The sequence below is a fragment of the Saccoglossus kowalevskii genome, chromosome 2 (assembly GCF_978046115.1).
Source record: "Saccoglossus kowalevskii chromosome 2, keSacKowa6.1, whole genome shotgun sequence".
NCBI lineage: Eukaryota > Metazoa > Hemichordata > Enteropneusta > Harrimaniidae > Saccoglossus > Saccoglossus kowalevskii.
In genome coordinates this window covers 33,026,989-33,050,124 of record NC_140642.1, presented here as the reverse complement: position 1 = coordinate 33,050,124, position 23,136 = coordinate 33,026,989, and the positions used below count along the sequence as shown (strand labels likewise).

The following is a 23,136-nucleotide window of genomic DNA, read 5'->3' as shown; positions in this document are numbered from 1 at the left end:
GCTGATCAACGGAGAAGAGGAAGCGTGTCTTCCTGGTTTTGTAAAGTAAGATTTGTAACAAGTTTTGTGACTTACTGGTCATTCCCTTTCGGTGGATAGGAGAACGAACAAGCCAAGGAACGTCATCGCTACACTTATATGAAGGCGGATTTATTTTGACGGCAATTATCACGTAGTATGTGAACTATTATGGAAGTGCGGGGCGTTAGCTCGAGCCATTATCTACCTGACTGGACTGTCAGAAGCTGGCTCTGTTCTGTATCTGGCGCATAATACGGTTCTCAATTTGTCGATTGGTAGTGATCGTTGATCACTTTATTTATGTATAAACCGTTGCCCTGGTTGTCCAGGCGCGTATGTCGATTTATATCTTTCATTTTATGTTTTCATCATGAGATAGCAATTTGTCGTCAAAGTCGTGATGACCTCTTAATTCTCGGCTAGACTGACTTGTTTTTCTCTGCCTGCGTAGAGTGTAATGCGCTTTTTAAATAACAACATCGCACTGTGTTTGACATTGAAATGACCCACATTTTATTACGTTGTTTTTTTTTTTCAGTTCAGTGTGCTATCGGGCCCTCGGCTCCCGCTATGTCATCAGACGTAACACAGGTTGTAAAAGAAGGATGGGTACAGAAACGAGGTATGTTTTTTTTTAAAGACTTCCGCATTTAGAAATCGAAAGCTGTTTTATCATTCTTATATGAATTACTTCCGGTAAAATAAATAATCGCTTGGTTGATTTAATTTCATCTTTTACTTTTACTTCATTTGTAAAGTACATAATTCACTTACGATGAACTTTACTGAAAACATCAGTTATGTGATGTCATGCAATGCCAAGTTTCGTGTTTGTTATTGATTTTAAGTGACAGTTATTTACATTCAAAACAACGTGTTTTTTCTTCGTGTATTCCTTTTTTTCTAACTGACTCCATCGTGTGAATGTGCTGAAAATGAAAGTAAAAAATGTATTGATTAGTGCATAGTCAGTGGGCGGGTATGCAAGTGGGGGTGTGAGTGGGGTTTTCATCTCATCTGACTAATACACACTGTTGTATCCCAATAGCAAGGGGTTTAAAGCTCTTGTTTAATTTTGTCTTTAAAACTTTTTTTTTAACATTATTTCATTTCAAAACATAATGTAAACCCCTTTAATTTCACAATTTTCACTGGTTTGTAAAAATTGTCCAAGGAACACTGTAAAATTGTGGAAATTCCTAGCAGCCAGAATTAATTGGTTTTTATTTGATTTGGTATTTTATCAAGATGTGGGGAAAAAAATTCTTCATCACTCTGAAAAAATGGGGGATGCATCAGTCTGAATATAAAAAGGTATTTTATTAAAATCCCCTTCATCTAATACAGTAAAGTGTTCTCCCACAGAATATGACTTAGAATATTGGCTGATTTGCATAACAATGGATTATGTTAATCACATATTTTAATTGATCTGTGTTATGATAATTAAGCTTTATTGTTTATCCAGGATTTTTTGCAGTTTCTTCTTCCATTATATTAAAAAGACTTGTTTAAATTATCAGCTAAGTTGAAAAATTACCTCAAAAATGGCTTGGTACATTTGAAAATTTAAGGGTGAAACAGACAAATACTGTTTGATTGCCCATTCACTAAATTGAACATCACACACACCCCAAGAAATAGTGGGGGAATTCTACAAAAAATTAGCATGAATTGTGCAGTCATGAATCCTTGATGAAACACTGTTGGATTAATGATTACTTTTTTCAATCGTACCGGTAGTTTTACCGGTAGGATTAAAAAAAAAATCATGAACCTAAAACTAGTAAACTTTGACCTCCAAACAATGGAAGTAGTGTTTCCACATGCTGTAGGCATGTTTGTGTTATGGCTAAACTATTGACCAATTATGTTAAACCATTGAATTATAAAAGAAAATGTGTGAAAATTGCATGCATCCCAAGAAATAGCGGGGAATCTCTGAAAATGTGTTTGATCGGTTTCAATAACATTATCCTAATCAATACTTTTATGTATTGCATGTAATTGTCTGTGATTTGTGGATTTTTTTTTTAATAGTGAGAACTTGTAAATTTCTTCCGTTGAAAATGTTCACAGTAATTTGTAGCTTGGGGTCCAGCCATTCAGAGTGTACTTCCCAGTCCAGTCAGAGTGCCCTCATGGCACAAAATTCTGTGTCACTCCTGATTGGCTGTCTCCATGACTTCAGTACATTGCCATGGGAACTCACATGCACAGACTTGTACGCAAGGCCTGTTCGTAGATCCTTTTTAAAGTATCACGATAAGAGACATCCAGTCTTGCATCAATATCATAAATGTCACTGATAAAAAAAAAAAAAAAAGTTTTTAGTTACCAAATTTGTCTATAATGAAATAGGGTTGGTTTTAAGTTGGCAAGGCAACCATGACGTGCATAATAATGTTAAATTTAATATACCCAATATGTACTTCTCGTCTGAGCAAATGTGAAAAGGTAATCGATGTACTTCTGGTCAGAGCGATTACGTAGTTTTTACACTGAGATTTTACAGTACAGTCTTTAGTTTTGTCCAGGAAAAAATAGCTCTGTAACCTAGCAACCAGTGAACTTGCGTACATATTTACCGGTAATTAGATTTGACATTACTATAGACTAACTGATGTAACCTGGTGTGACCTCATGTGACCTGGTATATCAATGGTTCTCGTACTGTCAACATTCAAAGTGTCTCACTATCAAGAAGTATGTCTCAGTATTAATTGTTTCAGTCACATTTCCGCAATTCACCTGTCTATCACCTCAAGTATTAACATTTTTATGATGTAACATTAATAAGTCTTACACATGTGTGATGTTGTATGAAACAGTGTTTATGTAATGCATGCATAATTAATTAATTATATACAGAGGTGAAAGGAGAAGTCTTCACTGCAATGGTGTTGGTAAGAGAGAGTGCATCATTCAACCATGACAATATGATTGAATGAAAAATTTGAAATAAGTTGCATTTAGATCTCGCATTATGAACTTACCGCCCTGGTGTACTTATTGCAACTACCACAATGCATCTCACTTATGTGATCCTATAAATTCAAGTAATAGAAGTTTAAGTGTTCTTCACAGTATTTACCATCTTTTTGAGTCACCCTGCTGCTTTTCCTTTTCAGACAATACAAATAATATAATTGATCATTAGCTATGATAATTGTATGCAAATTGGGCTGCTTATTTAGTACTTTGGGTAAAAACACTGATGTTTGCTTTAATTCTTTGTGTCATCATTTCTTGCTGTTCAGTTTAAGTGATGTCTTCATTCTTTGTGTTTCAGTGCAAGTGATGTCATTCTTTGTGTTTCAGTGCAAATGATGTCATCATTCTTCGTGTTTCAGTGCAAGTGATGTCATCATTCTTTGTGTTTCAGTGCAAGTGATGTCTTCATTCTTTGTGTTTCAGTGCAAATGATGTCATCATTCTTTGTGTTTCAGTGTAAGTGATGTCATTTTTTGTGTTTCAGTGTAAGTGACGTCTTCATTCTTTGTGTTTCTGTGCAAATGATGTCATCATTCTTCGTATTTCAGTGCAAGTGATGTCATCATTCTTTGTGTTTCAGTGCAAGTGATGTCTTCATTCTTTGTGTTTCAGTGCAAATGATGTCATCATTCTTTGTGTTTCAGTGCAAGTGATGTCATCATTCTTTGTGTTTCAGTGCAAGTGATGTCATTCTTTATTTCAGTGTAAGTGATGTCATCATTTTTTGTGTTTCAGTGCAAGTGATGTCATCATTCTTCGTGTTTCAGTGCAAGTGATGTCATCATTCTTTGTGTTTCAGTGCAAGTGATGTCTTCATTCTTTGTGTTTCAGTGCAAGTAATGTCATTCTTTGTGTTTCAGTGCAAATGATGTCATCATTCTTCGTGTTTCAGTGCAAGTGATGTCATCATTCTTTGTGTTTCAGTGCAAGTGATGTCTTCATTCTTTGTGTTTCAGTGCAAATGATGTCATCATTCTTTGTGTTTCAGTGCAAATGATGTCATTTTTTGTGTTTCAGTGTAAGTGACGTCTTCATTCTTTGTGTTTCTGTGCAAATGATGTCATCATTCTTCGTATTTCAGTGCAAGTGATGTCATCATTCTTTGTGTTTCAGTGCAAGTGATGTCTTCATTCTTTGTGTTTCAGTGCAAATGATGTCATCATTCTTCGTATTTCAGTGCAAGTGATGTCATCATTCTTTGTGTTTCAGTGCAAGTGATGTCTTCATTCTTTGTGTTTCAGTGCAAATGATGTCATCATTCTTTGTGTTTCAGTGCAAGTGATGTCATCATTCTTTGTGTTTCAGTGCAAGTGATGTCGTCATTCTTTGTGTTTCAGTGCAAGTGATGTCATTCTTTATTTCAGTGTAAGTGATGTCATCATTCTTTGTGTTTCAGTGCAAGTGATGTCATCATTCTTCGTGTTTCAGTGCAAGTGATGTCATCATTCTTTGTGTTTCAGTGTAAGTGATGTCATTCTTTGTGGTTCAGTGTAAGTGACGTCTTCATTCATGGGAGTATGTAAATTCTGCACAATATGAACATTGCATTGCATTGCTGACTTTGAATAAACTGAGATACATGCATCTATATATATAATGTATGATATACATTGAAAGGCAAATACATTCCTTCCCTACATCTGAAATAAAACATGCTTTTGTTTTCGTAAATGGATCTCATAGGATTTCTTTTTTTTTTATTGGATAGTTGTCAATGTCAATTTATTCATTATCATTGTAAACATGTTTTCCCCCTGGTACATTCAATCTACTATCATGTCAGGGTTGCAGTATTGACAGCCTTATTTCACTTTAGTTGTTCATGAAAGCACTGTGTTCAAGGTTGCTTAACACTGTTTACACTAGTAAATTAAGATCCGGGGAAGGTGTTTCAACTTTTAGTTCTTCTTTTCTTGTTATTCAGCTTGTGTGCATGCTATTATGTTTACACATACACTGTTTTTGTCAGGATATTTGCAGAAGAGGAACTGCAAAAAAAAAAACCTTGATGAGAGAATACAGTTTAAATGAATGTCAGTGAGAATATAATATTTTACTTAATGTAATTGTATTTCTCTCTGGTAATTGTAAATGAATTTTAAAAAACTATTTAGGTTCATTGTTTGCCATGTAGTTCTAAGGTCGTGGCAAAATCTCCTCTTCATCTTACTCCTTGCTTGGCAGCACAAGTTATCACATAAACATCATCTCGTTTCATAATATCGATTCAGAATAAATTATGAAATTGGAAGAATTCTTCAAGCTTAAGGAGATTCACTTTTTTTGTAAATTTATATTTTGGAAACTTTTTTTTTCCAGATATTTCTTGGAACATAGTTGTATTCATGTTTACTGTGTTGCATGTTGAGAATGGACTTAACTACATTTTAAGTCATAAATTATTCAATGTGCCTTAAGGCAGCAAAGTCGATGTCACAACGTCATGGGTCCTGTGTGACATTCAGTACATGTAAAACACTTTGTTGTATTTGATTGCATGATGTACACTGACTGTCGCGGTTCAACATGAAATATCCCGAATGAGATTAAGCTACATAAACGTACCGTATTACGCTTAGTTAAATTACAGAGGTGTTTCTATGGTCAAAAAAAAGTCATTTTTAATTTAAATTTATTTATTTCTCTTTCGTTGGACGTACGCCTCTCTTCTAATATATGGTACATGTGCTTAGTATAATATCTGATTTTATTTTGGTACAAATGCTAATTTGAATTGATAAGCAAATAGAGTCCAAATTTATATGAAATTTGGTGTCCTACAATATCTGTTAGTTTTCATGAAAATCAACTTAATATTACACACTGGAGCATGCTCACTTTTATGCTTAGTCTTGAAAAACAAATTATACAATTTTGATTATAAAATGTCTGTTACTGCTGGGAAATTATTTGCTTGTGGTTACAACAGTTTTAGTCAGGATCTGACTTTGTTTAATTGGGAATATAAGAAAGATTGGAATGCGTAATTCTTGAAGTTATATCAAAGTTGTATCATTTTTAGGTATCGATTATTCATGTAGAGCTCGATATTACCTTATATGGAACATGGGGGTATTAGGAGGAGGAGGAGAGAGGAAGAGTTTTAATCCAGATTCATATCTTTTGTTTCAAGCATTATTGCCATTGTCTATTTTTTTTTTTCAACCCACCATCGCTTCAGCTTTCAGATAAGCCCAGTCAATTCGATTGTGTGCTGATGTTATGGGAATTTTTACCAAGTAACTAAATTGAAGCGATCATAGAACAGAAGAGTACAATAGCGTCCTCTCTCCTCTTCCTATACCTCCATGTATGGAAGTAAATTGTGTAATTAGAACTGGTTTGACATTGCCTGTATATTCAATGAGATGATATTGTGATCCTGAGTAATCTTTATTGTTAAATTGCAATTACTGTAAAACGTGTCTTTTTAGCATGTTATTTTAGCTAATCCACAATTTTGCTAAATTATGATGTCGCTAATTAGAATAAAATGATATGTAGCTATTTCAAACTGTTTTAGAGTAGGTGCTGATGGCATGTGCTCAGATACAAAGCATTTTATGTGTAGGGTACGTTGGTATATTTGTGTGTGCGAATGTGGCATGATACAACTTGGCGCGCACTTAGATTAGGTCGTTTTTATAAAGTTATTGTAGTGAGTACCAATGTCGAGTGTTATGTGTGAAACAGCTTGTACGCTGAACCTTGACCTAATTTATTAGTGGCATATTTAACCACAGTACAAAAAAACATTCCACTCCCGTTGAAGGTAACACTGTAGAATGAATGAAATGAACAACAAATCATGCTGATTGATTTCATCCTCTCCGCCCTTCCTTCCCTCCTTTTTTCTTTTCCAATAATTCAATGTCTTATATTATTGCCGATAAAAAATGGTCTAAGAAGGAACTGGGAGTTAATAAATGTGTAGTAACTAAAACAAGTCATTGTGTGCTCTTAGAAAATTGGACTCTCAGTACAAAGCTTGATAACATTTAAAGTTCTTACATGAAGATTTATAGTGTGCAGGGACTCTGTGTGATGCAAAAACATTTTTAACTCCAAGACACAAAGCTTTATGGTGTAGCCATATTAGAGGCCACACTAGACTTGTTTTGTGTATGGTGTACTTGATTGTTGCTTTGAATCTATTTTCACTGAAAGGGAAAATAAAATTAAGTGAAATAAAAAAAAAAAAAACTATTTATTGATGCTATTGTTTGAACCGCCAATCACACATGTCTTGTTACATTTCATCACTGATTTCCAAATCCATAGCCACTGTTTTTCGTTTCTCTATGTCAATCACTGGAATTGTTTGCTACAGTCATTATGATTGGCTGAAACAGTGGGTGCCTACATGTACTGGTTAACATTGCTCATACGGAAATCCAAAAGCCAATAATATTTTCTCGTCATTGAGCCAATAACAATCGTGCAACTTAATTTGTTTAAACGACGAGACTGTGTGCGTGTAATAGAATCTTAGGTGAATAACATTTTTTTTTTAGGATTTATTATGATAAATGTTCAATTTGAGTATCATTTTTAGTGGGCATTTCCAGTCTTACATGTGAGTATTCAGTAATTGTTTTTGAAAACTTGTGATGAAAATAATTTAAAAAAATTGTCAGCTGTGCAAGCAAGATGTTTTTAGCATAGAAAAATGTTGATGGGTCCCCTGTCTCGGCGATGAAAGCTGTCTCTCAAGAAACCATGTGTTGTCTGAATGACGAGACTTTGAAAAATGAAACACATTGTTAAATGCAAATCTCAGACTGATACTTAGTTCATGTGAAATGGTGTGTTGATTATTCTTATAACGTTTGAGTGTGTGTTTGAATTTATGAATGAGAAGGAAATCCCCTGTCCAGTCTGTGCCTGTGCATTGACAAATCCCCACTCAAATATTATATAGGATATGTTGATTACTTTGAGCTCCTCCTTAGGGACGACGTCAAAAGATCGATGTCGGATAAAAAACTTATTTCCTTTAGTTTGGGGGTGGGTGGTTTTGACCTCAAAAAGTTTCCATCCTACAAAAACGATTTTATTTTTTAATGAAGTCAAAAAAATCTTGGAGTATTTGTAGTTTGTTTGTTTTTTCTATCCAATCATGGACAGAAATAACCGAAAAGGGAAAAAAAACAGAAAAATGGTTTGGTTCGAGTGTAAATCTGTGCGTCAAATGAGGTGAATTTGTAAAATCTTTTTAAACCCACCCAACTGACAACCAACTGCTATGCAATACTACTGTTCGATTATCAATTTGTATTTAATGGGGAATGTAGTCTGACGCCATGACCAATATTTATCAATTAAGTTTCAGTAGGGGGGTTTGGAAAAAAACTAAAGGAATTAAGTTTTTTAGCCGACATCGATCTTTTGACGTCGTCCCTTACTTACCCCCAACAATTGCATTTGTCTTTAGGCAGTTTGCTTTATTTTCATAAATGATGCAATGTTTACTAATTTTTAAAAGCAACACAACGTTTCTTGCATAACGTGTATAAATCAAAAATATTTGCACGCAGAAAAATGTCAGTAAACAACGCATCAAATGAATGAAAGTATAACTTTTCTGTTGATTAGCGGATGAGTGAGTACCGTACATGTATTTTTGAACCAACATTTCCTGATGGGCAGAATTACATTTTGTACATGGTCTCGCCATCATTAGATTGTTATCATGTATTGTCATATAAATGAGAAACACTCCTTGATAGTTGACGTTATGTTAAAATCCCGTCAATATTATGCCTTGGATCTGATTTAGCGCATAAATTTGTCTAAATATGTGACGACAGTAAGGTCCTTTGGAGTTGATTGTGGCAATCATGATTTTCCATGTTTGTGTAGCCCTTTGTTTTTTCATTTGAGAAATGCTGAGTTTATCATGTCATCTATGTTTTTTAAGCTGATTCTTGACAGAAATGGGCATTACAATATGACGCAAGTGTATGGTTCTGCCATCAAATTTTACCACACATATAAATGGAATACACCCTCTGGTCTAATATTTTTTGTAGCTAATTATCACTCGCGATAGGTTTTGCTCAGGTTTGTCAGTTTTAGAATAATGATAACAATTATTTACCCGAGCAGATCTGTGAACCATTGACCTCAATTTGTTTCAATTGTGTCGCCATTTTTTATCGTTTTCACTTTGCTTCCAATAATGTGGCAAATGTTGCTACATCACTGACCTCATTTTTTTAATGTTGTTTAATAGTGATTTTGGAAACAGTGAGTACTCAAAACATGGGTAACATCGAAAAGTCGTACCTATTAGTGTAAAAACATTACACTTTGTATTTGACATATTTTCTAGTTTATATTTTTATATTGCCATGGCCAGCAACAGTTGATTGTGAAATGTAGGCCACGTTAAAATAACGACCTAGTTTTAAACATGGGGTAATGTCGTATACCGTATTTGTTCTATTAGAAGCACAACTCCAATAGAAGTGCTTAAAACACAAAAATTGGTATTGGAACATTAAATGTGACTATAGAATATGTAGTCTATATCATAACCATGGACGCATGTCTGTCATTTAAGTAAGCACGTGTGTTACTACCGTAATAGAGAAAATATGGTAGTTCCTACACTCATTTTCAAGAAAACTAACAGTTATATTTATTTTGTACTGAATCATTCAAATATTTCTTATACCACCTCATACTACAAAAATGTAATAGAGAAAATACAGCATTCATTCCTTGTAGTTATTGATTGATGGTTTTAACACATAAAAAATAATCAAGGTATTACTCCATGAAATAAACTGGATTGGTTTATATTAAATTTAGTACTATTTTGTTTGTTGAAAGTTGAAAATATTATTATTTATGTTAACGACCAATTTAGAAATAGAATTCCTCCTGACCGAATTACTATGTTATGTATATACATGTATATGAATACAACAATAGAAAGCTTAACTTCTGTTCTGGTCAATATGGCTTACTTTTACATTAATTTTTTAGAGAAATACAAGTGTAATATAAAGATGATTCATTGGCAATGCCAACATTCATCACGTACATGACTGGCAATTAGCAGTCAACCTAACTGCCTGCAATATTCAGTGTTAGTTACCTTATGTGGGCATGACATCGATCATAAAATATTTCAAAGCATGAATCATATACTGCAAAATATTATGAGCATGTAGCCAACATGATCTAGTTATTTTGAGGTCCTGTTTCGTTAAAATGAAATTAAAGGGTGGTTGTCATGTTGTGCATACATCAGATGCAAGACTGTATGCGTTTATCACATTCGTTTCTCAGCTCAGAGTGTATGAGAAAAAAAAAAATTACCGAAGTATTTTGGGTAAATTACATTCAGCTTGTACTTGTTGTCGTATTGAAATTGTTAGTAAGAGCGTCATGGGTTATGTTTATAAACCCAAATCTGATGACCACTGCCCTCTGAAATATAGGATGATATTATTATTTATTGCCAGACATTTTTGCCAAAAATTATAGCTTTGTGGTATAGTACAGTGTAACCAAATAAATACTTTTGTGTGTGTGCTCACCAGTGTGCCCTCTATGCCGATATGATGCGCCACTGATGCGCATACATTTGCTGTGATGCAAATCGTGTTAATTCACTGGCATGTTGTTGATGCAACAGAAAATCATACATTGATATATAGTGATTTTAAAAGAAATATCTTGCTATAATTATGAAATTTGTAATTTGGTAAAATGAAATTCATGTTTTATAAACAAAATAAGGGTAAATACAAAGGAAATCAGGGACCACAACATTTTTTTTTTTGTGCCTCAAGTCATCTCAATAGTCGCATTCAATTTTTTTTTTTTTTCTTGATGACTGGACCACAGATTCCACCCAGCAGTCAACAAGCTGACTCAGCTTGATTTGGGGGATTCTCTTTTGACTCGGAATCTTTACCAAATCAGTCCTGTTACAGGGCACATTGGTTGACAAATATGGAAACCTAGACTAATACATGTACATGTATGTAACATAGTAGAAGATATTTGGCTACAAATTAGTACATTATTGTGAGTGGGCTCAAACCACATTCCTTTCTACAAAATTTCAAACCCTAATTTATTGTGTTACATAATATGCAAATTAATATCCCTAATGTACTCATAAAATCATTGATTCAGTTTCATAGAAATCAACATCACATCAGCGGTTCCCTGATAATACTAATCCTCCCCTTCCAATCAGTAGCACAACTTGTAAGTGTAAAAACAATCGCATTTTGTTTGGGCAGAAGTGGTGCATTAATTGGTGGGGGAATAAATTGAATATGAAGATATCATAGAAATAAATCAGATTCTGAGATTTTTGTGATGGGATATATGCTAATTAACTAATTAATATGTATTATATTACTGCATCATTTCTTTATCTGTATTCCACCAACCACCAGTGCTTCTTTACCTTTCTAGGTGAATATATAAAAAACTGGAGGCCTCGATATTTTGTACTAAAGTCTGATGGCTCCTTCATAGGATTCAAAGAAAAACCCTCACAAAGTGATGTAAATGACCCCCTCAATAACTTCTCTGTGGCAAGTAAGTAATTCTTTTATTAGCTCCGCTGTGATCGTCCGTCGTCTGGCGTTCGTGTCAATGTTTTACTTTTTCGACTTCTTCTTGAAAACTACAAGTCTGAATGCTTTGATACTTGGTGTATATGTACCTTGGGTAGACCTCTCTCAGATTTGTTCATTTCATTTCATGATCATATCTTCAATTCTCTAATTTTGGTGAATATTTTTGTCATTTTTGGTAAAAAGTGATATTTTCGACTTCTTGTTAAAAACTGCAAGTCCAATTGCTTTGATATTACATATATAGTTACTACATGTGGACCTCTCTCAGATTTGTTCATTTTGTAATGATATCTTTAATTCTCTAATTTTGGGGAATATTTTTGTCATTTTTGGTAATAAGTGATATTTTCAACTTCTTGGTAAAAACCACAAGTCCAATTGCTTTGATATTACATATATAGGTACTACATGTGGACCTCTCTCAAATTTGTTAATTTTGTAATGATATCGTCAATTCTCTAATTTTGGTGAATATTTTTGTCATTTTTGGTAAAAAGTGATATTTTCGACTTCTTGTTAAAAACCGCAAGTCCAATTGCTTTGATATTATTACATATATAGTTACTACATGTGGACCTCTCTCAGATTTGTTCATTTTGTAATGATATCTTTAATTATCTAATTTTGGTGAATATTTTTGTCATTTTTGGTAAAAAGTGATATTTTCTTCTTGTTAAAAACCACAATCATTTATGGTGAAAAATGATATTTTTGAATTCTTGTTGAAAACAGCAAGTCCCATTGCATTGATACTATGCATATTGTTCATTTTCTAATATCTTCTGTTCTTTAATTGAAATGTGCTTGTTTAATTAACAGATATCCAAAGATTGATATTGCAATACACTGAAAAGTAACTTATTTTTGAAGTTATACTGTGATTAGAATAACTATTAAGTCTATTTTCTCTGAAGCACCATTGTATCTGTTCCGTTAATTGCATACATGTACCTGTAATAGAAACGCACACTAACTAACACACACTTCAGTTACAACACTGTAATACCAACATTTTTTTGCCAACTCCATTTTACAATAAAACTACATGGGAACTATGCAAACTTGTCAGTTTATATTCTGATTTATCACTGACTATCTCAAAAAAGTGAGTTTTTGGATAACTCAAGAATGATCAGAATAAAAAAAAATGTCCGTCAGTCTGCCATCTTGAATCAAATCAGGAAACAGAATGATTTAAATTGTTGACACACTATTCACATTCTTTATGAACAAAACAGAAACTGCGCACATTAACATTATTCACAAACCAAGATAAATCTACAAGTTTCAGAGGAATTTTGCAATTACTGGAAAGTATTTTAAGGAATTTAACTGTCTTCCTCACAGAATGTCAGCTGATGGAAACCGAAAAACCCAAATCGAACACATTTATTATTCGCTGTTTACAATGGACATCTGTAATAGAAAGGACATTTCATGTTGATACTCCAGAAACAAGGTAATAACTGTATTAGTTGTATGAAGCTTCATCTTCTAGATATGAGCCAACTAATCTCACTCAGTGTTAAAATGCTAACTCTGTTGCAATACTGTTTATGTGGGTGCTTTGTTTTATTATTAATTATTAAGTATTCATACTTGATTGTTATGTCATCAGCTCTTATGTGTTATAACAATACCCCCCCCCCCCCCATCATCTCTGAATTTTTGTTAGAAACCAGAAATGAGATAAATGTTTTCTAATACATCCATTGACAGGAATCAGCTTAAGGCTTGATTCTATTCATAGAATTTTTATTTGTTCATCAATGATACCGCCTTAAAGCCATTTATGTTATAAAAATATTAATGACATTTACAACCAGTTTGGCATAAACCTTTACAGGTCTAATGCTCTTGTTGTTTTTTATAAATCTGTCTATTTCAAGGATTATAATAACACATTAACGCAGTGATGCCACTAGTCACCTCGATGCTTGGGCACCATCGGATATGCGTCAAATTATCTGTAGTGACAATTTCAAGCAATTTTATCATGACATTTAGTTGTAACCCTTTTCAAGAAATCAAATTAGCCTGCGAGTGTGAAAAGCGAATAAAAATACACAGAAGAATAAAAAATCGTAGAAGATAAAATTGGTTAATGAAGGGAGAGCAACCACAGCGGACGAGGGACAAGGGTCAGCTATATAGTGCATTTTCACGCATGTTGGTTGTTCAGTTAATGGATCTAACAATCACGCTTGTTTTTCCTAAGATGAATCTGACTTAATAACAAATAATAAACAGAAAACAATTTTAAACTATTTTGTTCTTTTCTACATTGTGGCTGATTTTGTGTTTTTGTAGGAAAGAATGGATTGAGGCTATTCAGTCAGTAGCGACTGCCATCAAAGAAGACGAGGAACGAAAAAGTCAAGCAGCAGGCAGTGATGAGGACGATCAGTTACCTGATCAAAAGCCGAAGAAAGTTGTAAGTTTAAATAGAATTTGTTTAATGACTCTTTCTTTGTCATATACAAACCATCCTGTGTTTGTGAAGTTTTGCAGTTGAATATATTTATTTGAAATTTCATACCAAATGTTTGACTTTGATGACAGTGCACTCATTTTCCTCACAATACTAGTACAGAAAATATCCATATACAGGTAACAATCTGAGGCCGGTTTTCCTGAACAACAATCCATAATTTACAGGAGTGCACATTTATTGGGCTTTCTACTGATATCATCTGAACAATAAACAGTGGCCTGATTTGAAAGTTCAGACTATCCATCCTTGCTGAAACATACAGACTTTGCTGTAAGAGTATCCCAGGAATAACTCCCACTGTAAAAGTGTGCCACTAAGAATATTCACTATGTGGTAATTTGTACGTTGTTTCTGAAGAGGAATTTCTGATTTGAGGACCCAAGTAAAATTATTCACTACTACAACATTTGTCATTTCTCACTTGGAAAAATATTGTCGAAAATAAAGCAGTATTTTTTTTTATTTTCTCTGTAAATTTGAATTTGTACAATAAGCAAAACATTTGCAGACTTCATTTGTGACACTAACATTTTGTTTTGTTCTCATTATAGACATTGGAAGACTTTCAGTTTTTGAAGGTTTTAGGGAAAGGGACTTTTGGCAAGGTTATTCTTGTCAGGGAAAAAACAGCCGGAATGCACTATGCCATCAAGATTTTAAAGAAAGAAGTTATTGTGGCAAAGGTAGTATTGATTATTGTGGCCTCACTTGGTTTTGTTGTTGTTTCCAACCCTCTTCTTGCTGTGTTATGTAATAATACTCAAAATACATACCAGGAGCTCCTCTTGCAATAATTTCTTGCGTCTATTACTTTCTTTGTCTTTCCCCCTGAAATTTGCTAAGTGTACTTGAAAACAGGTTTGCAAAGAAAGTTTGTTCTAATTCTGTTTATTTGTGTTTTCAGGATGAAGTTGCGCATACATTGACAGAAAACAGAGTACTTCAAACAACAAGACATCCATTTCTTACAGTAAGTTATTGCTATTTATTTAAGTAAAATAGCAAGTTTTCCTTCCTCTGGAAAAAATATTCAAACTGAGACCTTATTTATATCTTATAACTTTAAATTCATCTTTTGTTCCAGTCGCTGAAGTACTCATTTCAAACAAAAGACAGACTGTGCTTCGTCATGGAATATGTCAATGGTGGTGAATTGTTTTTCCACCTTTCAAGGGAAAGGGTGTTTTCTGAAGAACGTACTCGATTTTATGGCGCTGAAATCGTCTCGGCTTTAGCGTATCTTCATTCCTGCAACGTAATTTACAGAGATTTAAAGGTATGATCATGAAAAAGAATGTAATTTTTTTCATCTGTACCGGGTAAATGATCATGGAAGTATTTGTTTACAGATTTTCTGATGCTTTCTAGAAGATTGAACTTTTTTTTTTTACTTTTTTTTTTTACTTTTTTTTTTTTTTTGCAATAGTTGGAAAATTTATTGTTAGACAAAGAAGGTCATATTAAGATCACAGATTTTGGTTTGTGTAAAGAAGAAATATCTTATGGAGATACGACAAAAACATTTTGTGGTACGCCAGAGTATTTAGCTCCAGAGGTAAGTATACTCTAAGACCTTATATAAAAGTAATGTTTATGTTAAAAATCAATGACACTATCTGCATATACATTTACAAATTGATTATCCTGGTATGTGTGAATCCAACTTGATGTATTCAACCCTGCACTGTCTAGCACCATCTAGTGGCAGAACATGTCATTAGTTTTGTTTTTACGCTGTAGGTTTTAGAAGATAATGACTATGGCCGTGCCGTTGATTGGTGGGGTACCGGTGTTGTTATGTATGAAATGATGTGCGGCAGATTACCTTTCTACAATCGAGATCATGAAGTTTTATTTGAGAAGATACTTACAGAAGATATTAGGTTCCCTAAGAATTTGTCAGATCATGGGAAAACCCTGTTGTCAGGGTTGTTAATTAAAGATCCCAAACTACGGTGTGTTACAAATGCTTTCATTTATCAATATGGCAACATTGTACAGTGCCGATTCGAAACTTCACAAAGTCACTGTTTTTTAGGGCCCAAGTGATTTTTTTTCAGTTATAAATGTTGCCGTTATACTGAAACTTGTGATAAAATGTCTTGCACAAAATGAAAATCTTTCTCTATTTTTCTTCTGTTCACAGGCTCGGTGGTGGACCGGAAGATGCTAAGGAAATTATGGAACATAAATTTTTTGAGTCAGTAGATTGGGACGAACTTTATAATAAAAAGGTTGGTGATATAAACAACAGAATTGTGACTAATTAGCATATGAATTTGCATACTAATTAGCATAGTGTACAATTATATTTTTTGATACAAATACAAATCAGTTAAATAAAATGGGATTATTACAAAAAATGTATTATTTACTATTATTATTTGGTTAAAATTACATACAATTTATACATCATTACTATGAATTCATAAATAAAAATTGAAATATAACCCTTACCTGCCAGAGCCATGTCCAGATGAGGGTCAAAATCATGTAAATTTGACACACCCACCACCACCAACTCTTTGTTTTACTGCTCCCTTAATAGCTTTGAGCATGTTCTGGTAATTTGCATATCACTTATCAACAGTAAAAAAAAAAACAAGGCAGCCGTAAGGAACTATCCGTTTCAGTGTGAGTCTGTCTGATTTATTTACCTGGATTAAAATGCAGGTTAATTGTATTTCATTTGCAAAACATTTCACCTGTTCCTGTCTTGATTAGTAAGTAAATAAACAGCTGATTATGAACATTTTTGGATTTATTGATAAACTTTGTCTTTATTCATCATAGGTATTTAACTAATTTAAAAGTGATGATAGGTTCATTGATAGTGAATTACTTGTTAATTTCATCATTGCCTTCAAGCATTCTCTGGTGGCCAACCTTGTCTTTGGTGGTATTGCCAGGAATACTAACATTAGGCGTTGTCATGTATATTCACTTTCAACTTTTGAACACCAAGAAATACAAACCGAGCTTCACACTTACTTTCAGTCACTTTTTTTTAATGTGTTAATTTTAAAGTACACTGAAAATAGTAAAGGTACATAACAGTTTGATAAGATTAGATCAGTTGAGATTGAATCTTTTCAGAGTTGCGGTCAACCTGTCAATATTCCCTGCTACCAACAGTTTCTTTACGATGAACACTGTAATATATATCAACATTTGAAAAGCATTTCAATTCAACATTTTTCACAATGTATTATTCAATTGCATTATGGAGCAAATGAACATAATTTCTGATTTCCGCCGGTCTTGTAAAAAAGTTATTCATGTTTAGGTAGTTTTGTGAAAAGTAATAAAAGTGTATTTCACATGGTTACGAGATACTGTGTTATTTTATCATTCCAGGTGACGCCACCATTCAAACCAGAGGTGACGTCTGACACAGATACTAGATTTTTCGATGCCGAGTTCACAGGAGAACCAGTAGATCTCACACCTCCAATAGATAGTGGTATGTATCAGCAGTTGTTTTCTCTGTGATCATTTAATTGACTTAAGAAAGCAAACCATGTTGGTGTCTTTAGCAGTAATTATGCTGTGCTGCCTAGGGAAAAAATAAATCAAGAGTATAAAGAGTGTATCAAGTACTGTAGTATAAAGGGTGTATAAAGTAGTATAAATTGTGCACCAAGTAGTATAAAGGTTACATCAAGTAGTATAAATGGTTACATCAAGTAGTACCGGTACTCCATGCATTCTTGTTATTGGAATGAGGGAACAGATCAACGATGGGCTGCTGATGAACTATTTCTTCTTTTTTTTTTTGTCTAGTTTTGGACCCCATTCAAGAGGAGCCGCCTCATTTTGAGAAGTTTTCCTACTCGGCCGAGAAAGGAGTGTTAAAAAAGTGAAAGAACAAACTCTGATAAACATACTGTGAATTGAAGATAGCGACAGTGTGCACATAGATTCATTGTACCAAACGCATCACTTCACCTGGAATGTAAATATTCCATTGAGCTCACACACTGCAGCTAAAAAAAAAAATAGTGTTTTATAATAAGAAGACTCATCAGAAATCTCTCATTTTGTGTGCCATTGAAGTCCGTCTATATAATCAGTCATTGTCTTGTCTATATTTTTTTTAATTTGTAAATCATTCATAGTTGATATTTTAAGCTTTGCATCCATTAGATACGTACCAAGCCAGTGATGGAGTGTCGTGCGATGAATAGGAATTATATGTATAAGTTGATACAACTTAGTTTGTCCACCATACTCTTTGACTGTATTGCTCAACGAGATATGTAGTATCCGTCTTGCCATCGTTCATGCCCATAGAGCGCACATAGTTTATGATGTAAATTTTTAAGCGGATTGTGTGTTTCTCTCCTTTCCCAACTTTTGTCGTTTGTATGAAAATACACGTGAAGAATGCTTTGTGTGTTTCTCCCTTCAAAAACAAAACAAAACTTGTAGAGAGATTATCTTTTATAAAAATGGTGTTTATTTTATTTTTGTTTTTATTTTATCAGCAGTGTCACTTTTTCAACTTCATAATATCTCGCTCACTCACTTGAGTGTTTCGTGCGAAAAAAAAAACAACACAACAACATAGCAATACAAATTAGCTGCTTCTTGTTAATGAAAAATTACATTACGTCTTTGTTGAGTTGTTGCACATAGATCTATGTATATTCAATGACATACAGGTAGTTACATTACAAAATATATGAGGGACCCGGGGGAAATATGTTATTAGTGAAATAAAAGCTTTGAAAAAAGCAATCCCTAAAACTGGGAATATATTGACTTTTAGCATGTTAACTGCATTGTTTTAGATGCTTAGCAATTCATACTCCTCATATACCTCTTGTTTTTGTTTAATGTATCATGAACCAATCACAGATGAGGATGTTTTAGCAGCAGTTGTGTATACTTGGCTGTAAATACAGGCGAGGGGGGGGGGGCTGATTTTCGTTGTAGGGTGAGGGAGGGGGTACCATGACTGGGATACACATTTACTGTATTTAGAAAAGTAGTGGGTCATATTGTTGATACGTGTCTCACAAAACTGAATGTTCATTTTTTTTTCCATTTTTTTTTTTTATGAATGACTCTTGAAACGATTATTTTAATTAATGAAATTGACAGTTTATGTAAATGCCAGATGCAGTTAATAGAAAATCAACCTCCATCATTTTCAGCCATGCTGATCCACTTCGGTAAATCTAATTATGAAAAATAAAGCGAGAGCATGTTTCGATATTAATCCGTTTACAAATTTGAAACAGCATTTATGTTAAAAAAAAATTACTAAATCTAAGCTGATGAGAAAAGTTGAATAAAAAAAAAGTTACCTGTAAATTGTTGATACTGTGTTTGACACTATTAAGGAACTGTTGTGACCTCATTAATTATGTATATATATATAACTACCACCATTAGATGACACTTTCAATCATTGATGTGTATGTGTAATTATTGACTGAAAGAACAAGGGATGTCATACCTCTGTAACATATGCTACGTTCTCACGACAGCATTTTATCAGAGCTCTACGGCTCGAGACAAGTTCGGCTCCAATAAACCCTCGGGGTTGAACTCAGTAGGGTTGAGCCCCGACTATGTATACGCAGGGCCTATCTATCGGAGCCCAAATCAGGCCCTCAATCGTCTTCTTCAATTTGAAGTAACCTCTCATTTCAATTATGGTGGAGACAATATCCTTCGTAACTTCATGGAATTTCTGATTTGACGTAGAGGTACGCGCCCTAATATCTATTTTGCAGAGTAAGGAAATGCTGCGATAGATTGACAGGTCAACAGGTCAAGGAAAATTGGTGTACGAAATTATGCGACAAAAACTTGAAAGAAGGACTGAACAGATCCAATGAAAATTGAAGATACTTTTTAAAGACACCAGAGATAAAAATCGTAGAAGCGGTCACGGTAAGGTGACATGTTCCTAGTAAGTTTAGATTGACAACTGTAACACATATCACAGCAGTTGAACAATGACAATAGTAATAGGCTGTAACACATTTCAGCTGCTGTGTTTCCTGTTTATTCAAGATACTACATGTTGTATTACCTAAATCATAACACCAGTTCATTGTCTTTTCTACCTCAATGCTCAGACTCGATTGTGAGTGTGTTTTTTTTATCCCAGATCAACAAAATCGTGCCATGTAAAGAAACAACACAAGCTCGACACCAATATCGTTTTTAGGCATGTTTTTTTTTCACACTAATTATTCGAGGACACTGTTCTGACCGAACTGAATTGAACTATGGCAGATCTCGGCTCTCGTTCGGCCCCCAATCGTATGAACGCATTGGAGATAATCTCCTGTTAATCGATGGGAGGAGTAGTAGTTCGGCTCCTGTAGAATGCTGCCGTGTGAACATAGCAATTCACTGCCCTCATTTATTTATGTACATATATAATTTACCTGTTTGTTCATATTCAATTTTTACAAGACATGCCCCTTAGAGGACACTTTCCATTGTCTTTATGAATCTGTGTAATGACTGAAAGAATAAGGATGTTATCCTCTGAAACATGCACTGCCCAGATGAGGGGTTATTGTCACCTTATTACTTATGTGCATATATAATTTGAGGATACCTTGGTACATTAGATTCAATTGAAAAACCTGATAATGGATGAATTTGCCAGTTAAACTCCACAACTTGTAATTACCCGCTTTATGGCCGAGTGACAACATTTAAGTACTAAACATATTTATCAGTTCGAACAAAAAATACCTAGATAACGTTCGAGTATACTCTGCATGGCATTAAATCTACATGCCCATTTTTTAAAAGCATAGTGAAACACTTGCAATACCACCTGAAACTCTTGATATGTTATGATAAATAACATTGAGTGAGGATTACTTTCATTTGGCACCTCACTTGGTTGTACTATATTCATAATAACGTTTATCTCTGGTCCAACGCGTGTTGTCTCGTGTCACCAATTGGTTTTCTTACACCAAGTTCTATTTCAAACGCGTTGTACGAGGGCGTATTTCAATTACGTCAACTGTTAGCCTTGTGCGTGTGGCTTCGTTTGACAAGTACCCGTGACCTATGGATCGATTCTCGATTAGACACTTCCAAACTGGCTATGTTTCTGAGAATATTAAAAGTAGAAAGACTGACAAATCTGTGTGTTTTGTTTCCATCCATTCTGTAGGAGTTTGAGCTCGACAACATGTGTTTTACTGACACAAATTAAATTACATACATGTGGTTTCAACAAATTAAAACAATATTTTGATCTTTGTACGAAATTCACCCAAACGCTAATATTGTCGTCTATGGAGTTCTAGTTATTATACCTTGTGTGCGGATTTGTTGTGCTTTGAAGGCGTAACATAGCGCCACCTGGAGTTCAATCGAGTCACACGGCACTCCGAGAGTGAAATGTACCAGAGTTCCTTTATCCCAAGTCTTCGTGGACTTTCACAGTTCCTATTGGTTGTATCTAGACTGGCCGAGTCGTGGCTATTTCATTGTTTTACATAATAATTTCTCATAGAAAGAATTTCTAGAATCTCTCTCGTTCACGCGAAATTTCGCATCTAACCATGTTTATAAAATTGCAATGGCTGATCCAGTCTATGCTCTATCGTACGGTAGTAGAGCGTTTGCATTCAAGTCGCTAGTGACTGCATTTACAAATCGCTGTCTAAGTAATAAAAATGAAATAAAAAGTTCGCCAGTTGAGTTATCTTATCCCCACAAGCACGTTTAGGGGAATTAGCGGCAAAGTTTTATTTGGTGGGGGTGAAGATGTCAGATCTGGTACCCATGCTGAAGTATGGCTTTTCAAAAACGCCTCTAAACACGTGCTTATTTTTGTGAAATTATACATTTTTTCAACTGCAGTAACTTGAAATAGATACCCTATATACATACTAGAATCACAGTTGACGTAAAATGAATTCATGAGATTCCTTTTGTCACACTTTATTTATATATATTAAAATATTCGACCTTAAACACACGTATACGCGTCAAATAACTAAATAACACCCCTTTTACGCGTACCATATTTTATTCAGAGAACCCCCTCTCCCGGGAATAAAGTTGGGACACTTTGCCAATCTAGTCTATGGGTAGGAAGGTCAACACCGATGTACCCCGACCACATTGATACGTCAGTGGGACCGCCACTCGTTCCGGTCTCTCATCTCGGTTCAATCAGGGTCTTTGGTTCAATCAATAGATTGGCTCGGCATGCAGGAACACCTCACCGAGTCGATAAGAATATCAAGGAAGCTACAGATTTGGGCGTTCCCACTAAAAAAAAACGAACAGTCCCTGTGGAGGAACTATGTTTCAGTGAAGGAAGTGTCGACTATTTACGCTATAGTAAGGCTAGAATATCACAACACATATAACCGAACATGGTTCGTGTTGATACAGTCAATTGTCAAGACAAAATGCTTTTTTTTTTTGGAGTAGTTCCAGCAACATTTGGCTTCGGGGGATTGTCCAATTTGAATAGTAAAATACTATATAATAGCAGTTGACAGAGATTGATCGACGAACTGGTCCATCGTGTTAATTTCCCATGTGTAATCAGTACTTGACAAAACCCGATCACACTTCCCCCAAAAATACCCAATTGTTTACTGGTCTCCGTGGCGGAATATGGACATATCCGAATACCTTTAATTCAGATTAATTAGTTTGTTGTCTTATTTCTAGATAAGCGAAACAAATGAAAATGATGAGCCTTTTCAGTAAAAAAAAATGCGGCCAACTAATATAACCAATGCAGTCTCAGATGATACAGTGTGAATGATAGAACAAATAGGTGATGTATCTTACTAGTTTATCTGTGACAGTTCCACACGTCAGTTACGGGCGCACGCCAAACAAAAACTGATCATGAAAACTGCTGTCTTCCAATCAATTGTCCTTGGAAAATTGCCATACCCTTTGGTTAAAACGACAGTATGGAAGTTGTATACAGTATATTCTTTCATTTTACCCACGTAACCCATATGCTATGTTGAGAATGAAATTTCAATTATGGCTGTGGATATA

General features: G+C 34.3%; 1 protein-coding gene across 2 annotated transcripts; it reads left to right on the top strand.

Annotated features, from left to right (window-relative positions):
- akt3-like (v-akt murine thymoma viral oncogene homolog 3 (protein kinase B, gamma)-like) lies at nt 1-19,536 on the top strand. 2 transcript variants are annotated; one of them, NM_001164961.1, is given in 13 exon segments: nt 1-45; nt 560-643; nt 11,458-11,583; nt 12,972-13,083; nt 13,935-14,058; nt 14,670-14,801; nt 15,023-15,088; nt 15,203-15,394; nt 15,545-15,673; nt 15,859-16,073; nt 16,265-16,352; nt 17,476-17,581; nt 17,902-18,697. In NM_001164961.1, coding segments are annotated over 12 exon segments (1,422 nt in total). In that variant the 5' UTR covers nt 1-45; nt 560-591; the 3' UTR covers nt 17,982-18,697.
- Nucleotides 19,537-23,136: the final 3,600 nt, after the last annotated feature.

Excerpts from the sequence above, each read along its gene's own strand:
- akt3-like (XM_085504101.1), top strand. The coding sequence starts at position 592 with ATGTCATCAGACGTAACACAGGTTGTAAAAGAAGGATGGGTACAGAAA. Across the intron at positions 14,059-14,669 it reads ATCAAAAGCCGAAGAAAGTT|ACATTGGAAGACTTTCAGTT; the intron begins GTAAGTTTAAAT and ends TTCTCATTATAG. Across the intron at positions 16,353-17,475 it reads ACGAACTTTATAATAAAAAG|GTGACGCCACCATTCAAACC; the intron begins GTTGGTGATATA and ends TTATCATTCCAG.